This window comes from Apus apus, chromosome 2 (genome assembly GCF_020740795.1).
Source record: "Apus apus isolate bApuApu2 chromosome 2, bApuApu2.pri.cur, whole genome shotgun sequence".
Taxonomy (NCBI): Eukaryota; Metazoa; Chordata; class Aves; order Apodiformes; family Apodidae; genus Apus; species Apus apus.
The window spans coordinates 81,925,557-81,942,628 of record NC_067283.1 but is presented as its reverse complement, the minus strand read 5'-3'; the positions used below and the strand labels follow the sequence as shown (position 1 = coordinate 81,942,628).

The following is a 17,072-nucleotide window of genomic DNA, read 5'->3' as shown; positions in this document are numbered from 1 at the left end:
ATAAATAAGTTAGTATATTCTGTGCTCACTGCTTGACATATGAAAGAGCAGTGGTATTGCATTTAAAGGGTTCTGGACACATTCTGAAGAATTCACAGAAGATACAGAAAAACTTTTAAGATTAATGACAAATGAATGTGAATGAGTGTTTTGAGCAAGTCTGGAAAAGAATTGCTTTCAGTGTGCAATCACTCATTTTTTTAGAATGCCATGCAATAACGTCTGGACTGACACTTTTCTTCCAAGACCGTGTCAAGTGAGTACATGGGAATGCTCTCCAAGATAAAGAGCAAATTGTCTGATCCAGTGAAGTTTATTAAGGATGCAAGGGAAGGTTGCATGCAGGACAGTTCAATAGTTACTGTTCTTTTATTTGGCACCTTTGTATGATTTTCCTGTGATGAGACCCTCAAGTGCTGTGGCTTTGATGGCAAAAATTAATTCCCCAGCTTGCAAAAAAGAGTCACTGGTGCCAAAAACCTCAAGTGACCTGTTACACCTTTGCAGCTGATGGCAGGCTGCCATCTTCCATGGGAGTAAAATGGTGTTGGCGTGTGAAACTGCACAATTCAATCCTTTTATATGGTGACCTCATACAAAGGAATAAGCTGTCATTACAGGAAGAAAAACTGCTGTGGAAGAATAAATCCTGTGTTTAATAGAATGTGCTCTTTTACAGAAATGTTCTCTGGTGAATATTTTCAAATGCTTCTCTTTTCCTATATCCCCTGCCTGTTCCTTCTTGGCACCCACGACCAGCTACTCTGGCTCTGCTCACAGTCTTGCCATTGTTGGCGTAAGTGCCCTCTCCTAAGGAGAAAATGCCATCTGAAAGGGCCTTCTTGTGCTCTTCTGACTGATCAACCTCTGATTTGCCTTCAAATAGCTGATCAAAACTTCTTCACTCCTTTCCTTTCGTCTTTTACTTGTGTTCTTCACTGTCTTCTATGAAAGAATAATTTATATAACAAACTGCTAGAGTATTCTGAGATTCTGAATTTCATCTTTATTATGCCTAACTCTAATAGGCTGCTGGATAATTTTTACAGCATTTAGCCTGCTGTATCCCTATGCCAATTTTAACACATGTGAGATTTTCAGTAAGGGCTGGGTGCTGCTCAACAGGAGATAAAAAATCCAAACATCAGACATTAGCAAAAACAATCCATTTTCTTGAACTGCATTCTGCACCACCTGAGCACCAGGCACAGGGAATAAAGGTAAAGAATGAGAAGCACTACTGACAGCAGATGTAGTGCCTGCCTTGCAGTCAGCAATACTTCAGGAGGCTCAGAAGTAGCACCTGTAAAAACTTTCAAGAGGAGCAGTTATAATCATACATTTAAATAAAGACTAGCACTGAACAGCTTTGAGGAGCATAAAAGTGGCAGCACCTGCAAGAAATGTCACCACCGTCTTTACCAATGGTCAGTGTTTAATGCATTTACCTATTGCTATACTGGTATCTTCAGGGCTGGAAGGGGAAAAATGAAAATTCTACCAGAAATATAAAACTTAACTCACTTCAGAAGTTTGTTTTTTTTTAAAGTAAATTACTTTTGACACCTTAGGGCCAGCCTGGGGCATCTTCACATAAACAATTAATGATTTTGTTTGAAAGTTACAGAAGAGCTTTTGCAGACCTCGGTGGTCCGAGAGAATTGCTACAAACAAGAATAAGCAGGGCTTTTTTTTTTTAGCAAAAAAGGGATAAAATAGCTATTAAATGCTGAGTGACAGTTTCATGCTCATTAGTAATACAGGTAAATGATTTTTTTTGTCTCAGCTCCCAGAGCTGAATCTTCAACAACTGCATTACATTTCAAATTCAATGCTATCAGTAAATAAACAAAATTGTGACATAATATTATCCATTCTGTGTTTCTGTATGTTCAAGTGCATGTTACAAATTAACATTTAACAAATTAGTCATTGAATTGTATTTGCTTTTTCCTCAGTGCCTGTCAGGTGTATGAAATACAGTTTTCTTAACTTTCACATTTTTACATCCTTTCTCCAGCATTTGAAAGACCACTGAGAGTTTTCTTTCTTCAGTCCAAATAATTTGCTAGGCTGATGTGAGGCATTTGGTAATTACAAAGAACTGGAATTTTTCAGCTTTGTAATTCCAGACTTGTACCTGGACTTTCAAAATTCGTATCTACTAATTTGACAAGAGGTTGCAAGGAAAATAAAATTTAGGATGAGTCCTAGTGGTTTTTTTGCCTGCACCTTGTGTCCAAGCTGGCATGTTTCCCTGTGATTGCACATGACAGAACTACCTCCCTGCTTTCCACAAAGAAGGAACCAGATGTTAAACTTGGTCATTCTCAGAGAGAGAAGAACTGACCACTACATACAACTGCAACACAAATATACTGCAGAAGAGTGCTCTGTCTTATTGACAGGACTTTGAACTTCTCACACAAAATGTTCCTCAAGACATTCTTATTCAGTGGAGAGCATATTACCAAGGACTCCAATAGACAAACACAGGAATAAAGTGCTCTGCTGAATCATGGTCTAAACACAAAAGTACTTACCATTAAATACTACATGTAGATGGAGAAACAGATAAAAGACACTGATAAAATAGTTGGCTAACATTCCATGCTGTAGTTTAAAACGCTTCACAAAGCAGTAAAGCAGACAATACATCTAATTTTTGTTCAACTCAGAAAAAGCCATAGTACCAGAAGTTTGAAAGCACATTTTCAGGTGGACTGTTTTAAAAACCTGTATTTTGGCTTGTTTCCAAATACAGTTTCTGTATTATGGAGTGAGGAATCTATCAAAGCCCTGAAAAATAACTAATAAAGAGGGGAAATCTTCATTTTATCGGTTATCTGAGAGAAGGTCAGAGAGCTGCTTAGCACTTCATTGTTTTATATACTTATCTTCACTCTCTCAGCTTGTGAGCCTGAAGCTTATGAAGGCTGATGCCCTAGTAGGATAGGTAAGATCAACAACAATCAGTCTGCCTCTTCCCTGAATGGTTAATGGTTAGCAATGGGAATGAAACCATTTTCTTCCCCTCAAGTGTGATAGCTACCTAAAAGCTCTCAATCTATAGCTAACAAGAGGAAGCACAGATTGTACAATGATTACATTGCTCTAATCATTTAACCACCTTTCTCAGGGATTAATCAATTATTTTACTGAAAAACTAGTTTGTGAATAAGGATGAGAAAAAAGTACAGGAAAAGAGTGCAGTTAAAATTTTCAGCAATACCTGTAGCAGAGTTCTCTTTTCAGTGCACAAATATTCGTCATTTTACCAGTCATGTAAATATTTTTAAAAAATATTGTTATCCCTAAAGATGTTTGAGATAACATACCCAACCAGTGCAGTTCTGACAGTGCCAGCAAAACACATAACTAGTTACTCACTCAGGAATTTCCTCAGGATGAAATAGCCTAGAAGGGAAAGCTGCTCTAACTGCATAGACCCACAGAGTGATATGTGCTGAGGGTGAGGATAATGAAGCACTAGCAAGGCAGCATCACTGCACAGTTCTGACAAATAAGCAATAGCAGACCTTGATCTCAGTTTACCTTTACATGCAAGGCTGAAAGATGCCGCTACAGGCCCCAATTTATGGACACAGCACGTGTCCCTGACTACCAGTATCTCAGAGAGGGCAAGAGGAGACAGCTGGGGCTGGTAACAGCTTCACTCATTCAATTTTAATTGACTCCTGTGTGTTTGTCTGAAGGCTCAGAGCTGCCTTCCTTGTTTCAGCTTGTGCCAAAAGCTGAACTGATTGCATTAACCACATGGAAAAAGCAAGCAAGAACTACCGATCAGCTACAGGTACAGAACAAAGTCTACACTGCTGTTTGAATTACCTTTTAGATACAATCTGCACTGAATTTCAAGATCACAGACCAACGATCACAGTTCAGGCTTCAAACCCAGTGAAATTAAACTCTATTCACACAATTATACATTAAAGCAGGCTTTGATTTGGAATCCTGTTGCTTAATTTTCATCTTTTGTGTTTGTATTTAGTGTCCAAACATCTCTCTTTGAAAATCCCTACGGAAATGCCCACATGCTTCACTGAGATTGAGACTATGCCACTAGCTGTTTACTGAATAACTACTGATACAGTGTTTAGTTGGTTTGCACACAATAAAAATAATCAAAACAAAACAAAAAATAGTGTCAATATTTAAACACCTTTTTTATTTGCTCTAATAGTAACAAATTACTTATGTGAAAGCTTGAGTAAAATGGGTCCAGACACATATACATTATTTCTCTTGTAATTACTTTTAAAGTACATATAAATAATTGCTGATGATAAATGGCAGACAGCATCACTGCTAAAAAAAAAGGGTTTATAGATCTTACCTCTGCTTTTATTTTATTGTCTCCGAAACAGAGATGTTGTAAGTAGGCTGCAGCATTGGACTGTACTGAAGGAAATTGATGTTGTAACATCTGTATAACTTCTGGAAGCTCTGGATCTCGCCATCCAAACTCTCTGTGAGAAAACCAACAAGAAAGATTCATTAAAAATTCTGCTATTAGTGGATAAATTTGACAATGATTGGGTCAACAGCGAAGACCGATGTCTAAAATCTTTATTTTTTCCCCCCATTACTTTCAAAGCAAACATTAAATCAAATACAAAGGTAATTTTCATTTTAGAGCTTACTTCTCTGCAAGAAAAAAAAAAAAAGTTATATAAAGTATAATTAGAGTAAATAACTTTATGGAATTAGGTCTCTAAGTGCAAAAGTTTCCTACATCAGAAGGTTATGTAAAATCTTAATATAAGAAAAGAATTAAGATACATGCTCATAGCATTGTACTTTCTCTATTAAAATTAAAATATGGAGGCTGGAAGCAGAATCACAAATAGTTTGCTGTGAAAAAATTCAGTCTTCACACTTTTCTTTAATCCAACAAAGCATGAAACACCACTAGCATCAAATGAAATAACTGACTCCAAATGTGTTAAACAAGTCCCAGCAGCTATTCTGCAGCTTCTAGAACTTGGCTTAAAATCAGTCTGTCACTTCAGGTAAAGGTTTCCCATCTGTGTTTAAGGGTTAAATCAATCATGAAAATGGCTTTGGACTTTGTACCCCAAAAGCCAGAGATGCACACGTCACTCTGCATGAGATGCTTAATTTTCACATCCTTTTCCCTAAGAGCTAATTTTTCATGCCATACACATATTTTCACCATCTTCCATATAATAGCTCATATGCAAGACAACAGAGGGAAATGAGGGGAAAGAGGTGACTTGTGAAAAGTTTCTAGGTTCTCTGTTATAGTTACCATGACCACCTGGGAATTCACTGCCAAAAGACCCAAAAAATCTGTAGAGTCCAGTGAAAGTATTTTTTAAAATATTCCTGATCATTATTTTACTGCCCAAATGTTAGGGATTCTGCTGCACTGAGGCCAAGTGAAATTTGCTGAGGAAATTCACCTGTGTTTGAATAGCCCTTACAGTAGCTCTGCAGTCTGTCTTCAGTAAAATTGGGCATCTCACACTTAAAGTGCAACAGTTATCCAAGTCATTTCATTGAAACAAGACTAATGTTACAATAATAATGAACTACCACGAAACAGAGGTATTGTCTGTTCCTTTCTCATATGGGATGTTTGTCAGATTCAGAGTTGTCATTAGAATTTTATCATTATGAAGATCCAGAATATAAATAGGAGTTGTAAAAAAATGCATGCAGAACTTCAACTATTTATCTTCTGACAAAACAGATGTTAACTCATGAATATTAAATTTCACATTAAGTGTTTAATACAAAGAAACGATTAAGTTGTAACAATAAATCACATATGGACTATTTCAATGACTCTTCAGATGATACAGACTGTTGAGAAGCAAATGTTTTTGCTCTTTTGCATATGTTCATAAAGATCTGAACTGAGATTTTCAACAGTCAGACAACATTGTAAAAGGTATCAGGGAAGGCTGGAAACTTCAGCAGCTGAAGGTGGCAAACATCATGTTTTCTGTGCATACCAGCTTAATATGACTTTGTCAGCAGGTGAAAAGGAAATGATTCTTTGGCTCAGCACTTATTTCTGTTTAATAACAGGTAGTACAAACCCATTAACAAATAATAAATGCACAGAGGTGACAGAAACAATATTTGAGAAACTACTTCTCTCTTGTATTTGCTTTCTTACTGTTAGCCATGTTAACACTTGTTAACAGGATCTTCAAACATATTAGACCTGCTTCCTATATACATGGCTCTCAACCAACCAAAGACATCTTCCAGAATTTTATTTTTTTAAATAAAAATAAATAATTAAAACCCAAACCCCACAAATCTTACTAAGGACAAATTAACTACCCTAGCTCCACTTCTAATTATTCTCATTTTCAATCCTACATGCCATATTTGGATTTATATATATATATTTATATATACATATTTTGGAGAGGATACAAAACACTGGAAGAAAACAGCTTGCATGGAAAGACTACAGGGGAACGTTTGAAATAAGTTGTTTTACACCACATAGCTACACCTCAAAGTGTTGGAAATTATATCACCAAATTCTCTCCCAGACAAAATTTCCTTCTTCATAAAATGTGTATTACTTGAACAGAAATCAATCAAAAAGCTCACTATGTGCAGTAGTACATGATGAAGCCTGACAACCAGCTCAGGCTCTTCCTCTTCTGGAATCCAGAACAGAAGAGGCAAGGAAAGGGTAAAAAGAAAAAGTCCCTTCAACAAAGGTATAGTAACTGTTCCGATGAACCTGCCATCTTGATATGGTATTTACATATGAAAACAGGGCTGTGCCTCCTTTTCCCCTCTGATCTCCCAAAGGAAAAGCTAGCAAATAAGTGATACATGAATACTTGCTGGAACTGGTTGTGTGCACACTGGACGTAAGCAGAAAATTAATTCAGAAAATAGATCTTCAGCACTGAATACTGAGTTTGTCATGTCATCAGTTTTAGGAGAGATAATGAACTAAGCGGGAAAAAAAGTTAAAACACTTAGCCCCAGTATGCACTGTCATTTCAAGCAGATGGTCTTTAAAATGATTGTATTTTTAGTAGTTTCTAAATGAAACTATATAAAACAAACAAAAACTTCTGTCAACAGTTAAGGCTGCTTAAATAATTGCAATAATTTTAGCAGCCTTCAGGGCACGAAGGAATAGTTTCCAGAGGTTTAAATTTTTCATCTGTTTTATACAAGTCTCTTATAGGTGGGGGAAAAAGTGAGCTAGAGAGATGATTTTTAATTATTATTTTTTTTAAGAACAGCAAGCTTGTGGTCCAATTAACAACATTTACTTGAGAAAAATATTTATGGTGGGGTTTTGTTGTTGTTGTTGTTGTTTTTTTTAATTTGCCTTAATTATAAAACCTTGAGAAGGCTACTGAATGAAGTCAACTGGCAAAGGTTGTGAGAAAGGGATAGGGCCAGAGCTTCTTGAAGACGAATCTACAAAGCTATCTGGAATATCTTGCAGGGATGTGGAGAAACTGTCAGGACACAGATCCAAACATACCTTAATGACAAAAAATACATATTAAATTAGAGACTAAACAAAAAGTAAAAGAAAAAAAAAACTAGTTGTGAAGGAAGGTATGTTGCAGAAGTCAAGAGCTGGAATAAACTGGGCTGCAGACATTTAAAGGTAATTGAAATTAGATAGCAAAATAACTTTTACTGCCTAACAAGAAAAAAAACAATACTAGGGTCAGTATATGATGAAGATAAGGGTCAGATTAAAGGAAGGGAGAAGCACAGTGAAAATAAAATCTATCTCCATCTCTGTGAAACCTCTCATAATGTGCCACAAGGGAAGTAGTTAAAGTGGCAACATAAAAGGATCCAATCCTATGTAAAATTTTAAAGCAAAATTAAGCAAAATTGGAAACTGCAGTGAATATCCTAAACAAACTCTAGCTAAGCCTATGTCCTTTATTAACATCCCCATGCACATAAAACCTGAGTGAGGTGATCCACACAGATAGTGAAACAAGCCAGAAGGCTGCAGTAAATATAAGGAGGTGTGTGGCATGTAGTTTTGGAGAATGCTATCAGAGAGTCTGTGTAGTTGATCCAAACATTAATAGAAAGCTAGCATCTGTATATTCAAGACCTTCTGCTATTGCCTACATTTCCCTTGGAATGCCAAGACTAAGCTGTTCAGGTCAGCTAAAGGCTTCTGGTGGTGGTGAGGGTTTTTCTACAAGAGAAGAACAGCTGTGCAAGAACTTCACAGCTTTGGCTGGAAAGCAGCATATGCAATGCACTCCAAAAACTTCAGTAGGTTGAAAAAACGCATTCTTTCTATGAAGCGTCCTCATCTTAGGAGACTGACCAAAGTGTGCCAAGGTGTTCCATGTTCTTTGATGGAAACTGTGCTCTAGGAATGTAGGATTTATCTCATTCTGAATCCTGCCAAAGGTTTTAGCTTGAAGTGGTGATTAAGATAAGTGTTCCCTGGATTACAGCAGGCTGCTGTTCCAGTGTGGAAGAGGACTCAAAGGAGAACACTGAGTTATATGTAAGCTGGCAAGGTGTACACCTAGACTATCACAATAGGATATTTTTCATCTGTGAACAACTGAAGAGAATTAACAAGGAGCTGGACATGACATACAACTCTGAAAGTGAGCAGCAGAAGCAGCAGCACCAAGAAATCCAGGCTGACTTGGGTACAGCAAGTACTGACTCAAAACCAATTCCTGCTCCTGCTGTCGTACCACATACACATGTCAGAAAGCAAAGGAGATGCAGACTTTATTGTCAGTAACACAGCTGAGTGAACTGGCTACATGAGATTACTTAAAGGTGCTGCTGCACACAAATTATGTACTGCATCTGAATATTTACTTGAATTATGTCAGAATTCTCTTTTTCTGCTACTGCAAATGCTGATGACACACAGAAAGGCAAAACCAAAAATTCCTGTTACATCTATATCTGCACTCAATTAAAAAAGGCTACAAAGTAGGTTTTAAAAGCACAGGTCTTCAGTTGGTAACCGAGGATACAGATCACTTCAACAAAGCATTGCAGAAGCAGGCGTGGTGGCTCTGTCTACTCTCCATCCATTGGTCACAGTGAGTCTCATGAGAGCTTGGGTTCTTATTTCTGATTTACATTATTAGAGCAGAACATTCCCATCTGATCAAGCAGTTGGCACAGGCAAGCACTGACACCCAGAGCTATTCCCGTCTCAGCAGCATTCCCCAAAGGCAGCACTGTGAAGATGCCTGCTATAAAGAACCATATGCTTGACTAAGACTGAACTACCACCAAGCATTTATCAAAGAAAGAGAATGCACAGTTTTTAGATATATTTCTTACAGAAGTGTATGGTTAAACCAGGCTGGTCTGTATGTGCTTGCCTGTCTTAATATGCACGTGTATCTGTGAGACAGTCTTAGACTGGTGAAGGAGAGGTTTTCATACATCACAGAATCATAGAATCATAGAATCCTAGGGGTTGGAAGGGACAGGCAAAGACAACACATTTTGAGCTAGGGATTATCTTTCCTAGATTTCTAATTCATATGCACTGTGGCATGGCTAATGCCAGCCTACAAGAGTTCTTCCTGCACCTCCGCCTGCAGAGATATATTCTTCCTTTCGGTTTTTCCCCTCTCATTCCGAAAAATCAATAAATAAAGCCTGAAAATCTCTTTTGCCTCATTTCTGAAAGGAGAGCTGTGAGAATGGGTTTCTGGTATCACTAGGGAAAAAAAACCCAATAAAACATCTACATGTAGTTCAGGATCAAACACAGGAGAACTAACTAAGAGCCAAGAGAAGATCAAAGAACTACCTTGCATGTTTATAGGGAGAAATTTACTTCTATTAAAAATATTTTGAAGGAAATATACCAATACTACATGAATCTCTCTCTAAGAACATAATCTTAGTACATTTAAGAAAAGCAAAGACAAGATGTTCAACTTAACTGGTAAAAAAAATAAAAAATACCTAAACATAATCAAATCAAAATTGGAAACTTTTCATTAAAGTTATTTTCCCTTTTTCAACATAGTTTACCCTATGCAAGCACATACATATAGACAAATTGTCAGCCTGGTTTTAATGATCTGCTACAGTTTAAGAGAAGGCAAAACTACTATATTTGGTCTGAAAACATAACATGGATGCTGGAGACCTCTAGCACACAATTTCAGGAAATGAGATACTGAGAAGTCAATCTGTTCCACGCACCTTGGAAAACCCACAAAAGCCTTCACCATATTGTCTTCTGTAGTAAAACTTGGCCAAAGAGGTGTACAATAGCAAGGAACTGATCACCTTCATATTCAGCTCCATGCTGATGTAAACTACATATATCCACAAGCTGTAGTAACAGCAGGTTTGGGCCTAGTGCACACCTCTTGGGGCAGCAATGAACTCTCATCCACAGAGAGTTCCCTGTACTTCTGTTTTATCCTTTCAAGAAAGATAAACCAAACCATTGACTACTGGAAAAGTTAGGAACAAAATAAACTGACATAATTTAGGTTAAATCTGGAGGCACCAGAGGTAACGGCAGAGAAAAGGCACCACTGATGTACCTTCTGTGAATAAAAATCTAAGTTCTGATGAAACAAAGAAATCCATCTATGTTACTGTTTATTCAAACCTGGAAAGTGCAGCCTGTGTGGGGTGCTCTGTATAACTGATGCAAATACATCCAGTGCCACACAAACAGAGTAAATGTACAAGCAGCTCCTAGAAAAGCTGAAATATAAGAAGGAAGCATACAGAGGGTGGAAACTAGGATGGGTAACCTGGGAGGATTACAGAGAAGTTGTCTAAGCAGCTAGGGATCAGGTTAGGAGAGCCAAATCCCTGCTAGAACTAAATCTCACTTCTTTGCATCAGATTCTCTGGCAAATGCTCCAGCCTCATCGTAAAGGCCACAGCAGGTGAAAGCAGGGACTGGGAGAACAAAGCACACCACACTGTAAGAGAGTAAGTTTGTGACCATCAAAAAAACCTAAGGGTGCATAAATTTATGTGACCTGATGGGGTCCATACATGCACCCTGAGGGAGCTGGCAGATGCAGTTGCTAAGCCTCTCTACATCATATTTGAGACATCATGGCAGACTGGTGAGATTCCCGCTGATTGGAAAAAAGGGAACATAGCCCGTGTTTTTAAAAAGGGGAAAAAGGAAGACCCAGGGAACTACAGGCGGGCCAGTCTCACCTCTGTGCCTGGCAAGGTCATGGAGCAGATCCTCCTGGAAAATCTGCTAAGGCACATGGAAAATAAAGAGGTGATTGGTGACAGCCAACATGGCTTCACTAAGGGCAGGTCATGCCTGACCAGTTTGGTGGCCTTCTACAACAAGGCTACAGAGATGGTGGATGGTGGCAGAGCAACTGACATCATTACCTGTATTTGTGCAAGGCATTTGACAGTGTCCCACATAACATCCTGGACTCCAAACTGACAAGGCATGGACTTGACAGGTGGACAACTCAGTGGATAAGAGATTGGCTGGATGGCTGCACCCAGAGAGTTGTGGTCAATGGCTCAATATCCAAATGAAGGCCGTTGCCGAGTGGTGTTCCTCAGGAATTAGTACTGGGACCAGTGCTGTTCAACATCTTTGTTGGAGACATGGACAGTGGGATTGAGTGTACCCTCAGCAAGTCTGCTGACAATACAAAGCTGTGTAAAGTAACTGATGCCCTAGAGGGAAGGGCTGCCATCCAGAGGGACCTTGACAGGCTGGAGAGGTGGGCCAGTGCCAACCTCATGAAGTTCAACAAGGCCAAGTGCAAGGTCCTGCACTGGGGTCAGCACAACCCCAGGCACAAATAGAGGCTGGGGGGAGAATGGCTGGAGAGCAGTCCTGAGGAGAAGGACTTGGGGGTGGTAGCAGATGAGAAGCTCAACATGAGCCGCCAGTGTGTGCTGGAGCCCAGAGAGCAACTGCATCCTGGGCTGCATCAAAAGAAGTGTGGCCAGCAGGGCCAGGGAGGGGATTCTGCCCCTCTGCTCTGGTGAGGCTGCACCTGGAATTCTGTGTACAGTTCTGGTGCCCTCAGCACAGGACAGACATGGAGGTGTTGGAGAGCGTCGAGAGAAGGGCCACCAAGATGACCAAAGTGCTCTTCTATGAAGACAGGCTGAGAGAGTTGGCGCTGTTCAGCCTGGAGAAGAGGTGGCTTTGTTATAGTGGTCTTCCAGTACTTGAAGGGGGCCTACAGGAAAGTTGGGGAGGGGCTTTTCACCAGAGAGGGCAGTGATAGGACAAGGGGTAAAGGTTTTAAACTGAAAGAGGGTAGATTTAGGTTAGACATCAAGAAGAAATTCTTCACCATGAGGGCAGTAAGGTGCTGGAATAGGTTGCCCAGGGATGTTGCGGAAGCCCCTTCCCTGGAGGTGTTCAAGGCCAGATTGGATGAGGCTTTGCACAGCCTGGTCTAGTGTGAGGTGTCCCTCATGATCTTTAAGGTCCCTTCCAACCTTAACCACTCTATGATTCTGTGATTCTACACATCTCACCAAATGTGCAGCTCTTGAATCTCACAAATCTTGACCATTTTTTTCTTCCTCTTACTGTGTTATTTACACTTTCTGAAGAGCTGATGTTGTTACAGCAGCACGCTTGCCAAATGGCTTTATGATATAAAAAAAATATCACACTAACTTCTTCATTGCAGGGTTGCCTAATTATTTTTTAATACATGCACAAATTTAGATTTGATTTGTAGGCAAAAAACTGGTGGCACAAATGGAATCAGAAGGGGAAGCATTTCACTGCAGAGTCTAAGGACACTTGAGGTACAGGAAATGTTTATTTCAGAGCTTGTCAGCACCTCATGAGACAAACATTAGAAAGATATGCTTGGCCCAACAGTTGCTGACTTTCATTTGAGTAACACACCAGACCTGCTTACCCAGGTACACTGTGACCTGTTAGCACATGCAGTGCCATACTTGGACATTTTACCAGATTAACAATTTCACTGATGCAAATGGGCTACACTTTGAATCCTGGCACTGTACTTCTTTTTTAATTAAGCACATAGCTTACATCTTCCCTAGATTTCTAATTTAGCACAGGTGAACGTACAAGAGTTGTACAAATACTCATCAATCATGCTAGAAAAAACCTGGATGCCACTCTTGCGTTACACGCTTTCCTTGGTTTCTGCTTCCTTGTGGCCTAAACTAGAACCACCCTGCAGTGGTGCTTACAGAGATTCATCACAAATGTGGTTTTCACAATGATTTGTGTCTGTTAATGAGGTGCAGAGGAGAATGTGCTATGGCAGATCTGCCAGGCAGCGATGGAAAAGCTCAGCATGTCCCAGGTTTTTAACAGAACCGTAAACATGAGGTCTCAGGGCTAATCTGGCACTTTAAAAAATCACCTCTCTGATACAGCAAAGGGCTAAAATTGACATGTACAATGGCAAATATACCCTCCTGCAGTTTTACCTTTGTATCCTTTATATGTTCTCCAGTAAGGCATCCCTTTTCTGTTTTCACATTACTACCTATGATTTAGATTTTAAAATAAGAAAACCATAAGAAGTAAGCTTGTGAAGAGGCAAGATGAGAACTACTTCAACATAACAAAAATGGTCTGGAGCTGAACTGTGTAGATTTCTTGAACATTTTCATCTTAAGAGGAAAAGATTTTTAAGATGATACAATTGAGTAAAGATTATCTAATGACACTGGCCCCAGTGGTACTATTTGTGGCTCTAGGTTACTGCCTACGTAAGTATTATCTACTCAAGGTTACCCCTATTTCATTTACAAATGACTTTTTAATGGAAATATATTTATGAACCTTTATGAAATAATCTTTCATACTACCAGTACTGATCTATAAATATTTCAATCCCTTGTTGTAAATGAGGGAGCTTTTAAGAAAAAAGCTGCCTATGTCCTGAGGTAGCCACACAAAGCCATACCCTGCTGTGGCTGGTATAATGTTATCTCTCCTCTCTAGACTGTGGGGTAGGGAGCAGAGAAAAATCAGAGACTTCTGTGCTTTAGAATATCTTTAATTTTGCCATTTGTGCTATTTGGTTTGTTTAATGGTTTGGGTTTTTTGTTAGAAAGTGGCATTTGTCTTTTGGGGCTCTTGAGCTGAAAACAGTCTTGAAAATCTTGTTTTATCTCTTCCTCTGCAGGCATTTGCATATACAGGGACTGCTTCCACAAAAGCAAGTAAGGAGAAAATTAATTAACCTATCAAGATATCTTTAAGCTGCTCAATTTATCTTTTTTTGCCCTGCAATGCAACATTTTTCTGGCCCCAAGGTACAGAGGGGCCTTAGAGTAGCTTAATACATTGCAGTTGTGAAAATGTGCCCAGTTAACTCTTCTCTGAGAGAACAGCTTATGCTTGCTTCTCTCTGTCTGCAGAAGTTCACACTTCACAATGAAGATTTCAGAAGACTGTGAAATGTTGTGCATTGGCAGAACAGCTGTTACAGATGTAGATATGCTTTTCTTGTACTTCAGAAAGGTGGAAATGCAGACAGGAGATTAAGACAGTAGATAGACCTATGGGAATCTAGCCTTGACTCTGTCATTGACATAGTCAGACACAGTAATTTACTTTAATGCCTTTTTCTGAGCTGGATACATTCTCTTTCTCTGGTGACCTGTAAATCAAAATTGTCTCCTTTTCTAGAACTAGTGTTCTCATTCAGAGGCTCTTAAACCTTTCTGCATTTCAACAACAGAACAAAAAGCTTTTAAGGTCCTGCTCCCATCTGGCCAAGTAGATATGTATGCTTTCCAAAGAACAATGTTATGCCACAAATCCCCAATTTTCCTACGAAAATAGGAAGAGCACTTTAGAGAGAAAGACATTTATTTAATTTCCGCATGTGCATCACGACACCTAACCACTGCAGCTATAAAAAAAAAAGACAGCACCAAAGCAAAAGGAACAATTTAGCATTAGCCCAACAGCTTTAACGTTAAGAATTCAAACCACACTCATAGGCATTATAGGAAGCTGGCACACACAATATACCCTAAAGTCTCAGAGCATTCACATTTTTTGAAATCACCACTGCCATAGGAGTTCCCAAAAGGTTTTTGGGCATTCCACCACCTTCCAGTCAAAACTTTTAATGTCATATTGTTAAGCACAATGAATTTCACAACTGATGTGACAACACATGGATCATCTCATCATTGCTCAATTTGTTTGATCCATCTTCTGGCCCCAGCAGATCCCCCGAGTCACAGGGCACCGAGAGGAGAACGTCTTCTACCTTTCTCCAGCACAACACGGAAACTCAAGCTCTTTCATGTTTCGGGAAAAAAAAAAAAAAAAAAAAGTAATCAAACTGTACCTTCCCCTCCTAACTGCAAACAAAACGCACGGGCAGATTGCCATCTGGGTGACCTGCAGACTGCCACAGGAAAGGAGGCAGCACTACAGCAGAAACTGGGTATTTTTACAGAATCACAGAATCTATGTGTGCAAATAGCAGTCAGTAGTAATTGCCAGTAGCACATACAGTTTTGTGAAAGCTGCAGAAATACTTTTTATAGCTGACGTGGGGGCAATGAGAGGGTGCCCGTCTGAAGTAATAGAAAGCATTAATCTTAAATACTTTGTGCTATCTTATTCCTTAGTGATTATGCCATCAAGTGCATTATTACCTTACTTTGTCACTGCGTGGTGGCAACTCTCCACACATACATGCCCAGGCATCACTCTTATCTAACACTTTGCAGAACTCCTTGTCTTTCTGAGCACAGTAAACTCTTCAAAGTAAACAATCTGTGGATGCCTAAATAATGAATATTAAGCAATAAAACTTAAAGGTGACTCAAAATACCATACAAATTGATAAGCCCCAGAATTTGCCCTGAAACACTCAAACACAAGCCTGTAAAGCCAGGAGAAAAACCCATGTGAATTTCTGATACCGAGTTAAAAAACAGCAAACTCCTTTCATTTTCTTTTCATACAACTAGACTCCTATTAATTTCTTTAGAGAAGCAGAGGGACTAATTCCATTCATTAAACTTGCAAGCTGTACAATTCTGTAAATGCACCTGAATTTCATCTTGTCACATGGAAATACAGACTAACTGCTTTCCTTTGCCTTTATTTCAGTTTCAATTAAGCATAAAAGAGCTAGTCTCCTGTATGCTAGCTTGAAGTATCTCAATGTACAACCACCAAAACAATGTAATAATGCAAGGTACACTTGACATTCAGGAGGCAGAAAGTACTCAGAATTAATAATGGAAGAATCAAATTGCTAAAAAATTGGTCAAATGAAAAGCTATTGGATGGAGGGAAAAATATCCACCAGTAATGAGTAGTAACACTCAAATACTATTGCTACTTCCCATCACATGCTTTTCATCTACTTCAAAGCACTGTTGAAATTCTAGGGAATTCTGCTAATTCAGTACATAGATACCATCATCTTCAGGTCAGGAATGTGCAGAGATACAGCGCTTATGTGCCTCTCTCACAAGGGCAAAAAAACACTGGCAAATGTTAGAAGAGCCACTATTAAATCCTCAGCCTTAGTTTTCAGCTCTCTGAACCAAATACAATGATGCACTGTCAGCTGGCTGGAAAAGGTTTTCAAGAATACAAAAATGCAGAGGATCTGGACAGCACTTCGGAGAAGTGCAGGGTAAGTAGAGATCTGGGCTGTCAAAGCCAATTTCTGATTGCAAGTCTCCTGTTATTTGGAATGTGTGCTGCATCATACGTTGCTCAAGCTAAAGATGGCCTCATTTAGGGAAATTTTAATCTCAGATTTTGTAGAGCATAAAACCAGTTTGTTTATATATATGGGAAAAAAAAAGTCACACATCCATTCAGAAAGGATGCTTTTTTGTTGTTGCCATTTCTAACAAGGCTGTTTCAATCATGTCTTATTCTACTCAAAGCACCAATAACTGTAATATCCCTTTCAGGGTACTACACCAACAAACAAGACTGTACTTCTGTGCTTGCATGGAGCAGTAAAAGGAAAGAGGATGGTTTCTAGCTGGGTATCCTGCATGATAACATTTCTGTTCTCTGTTTGGACTAGAGGCTAACCCAGAGTCTCCACAGTGACACAAAA

The 17,072-nt window shown here is 39.1% G+C and overlaps 1 protein-coding gene across 9 annotated transcripts in view; it reads right to left on the bottom strand.

Annotated features, from left to right (window-relative positions):
- Positions 1–17,072, bottom strand: part of CTNND2 (catenin delta 2) — a 646,650-nt gene that overhangs the window by 162,329 nt on the left and 467,249 nt on the right. For all 9 annotated transcript variants that reach the window (XR_007888643.1, XM_051610842.1, XM_051610849.1 and 6 more), the window contains one exon: positions 4,358–4,490. Coding sequence is in view for 8 of the 9 variants with exons in the window: in XM_051610842.1 (XP_051466802.1) it covers positions 4,358–4,490 (133 nt within the window). In the remaining variant the exon portion in view is untranslated. The remainder of the gene's footprint in view (positions 1–4,357; positions 4,491–17,072) is intronic.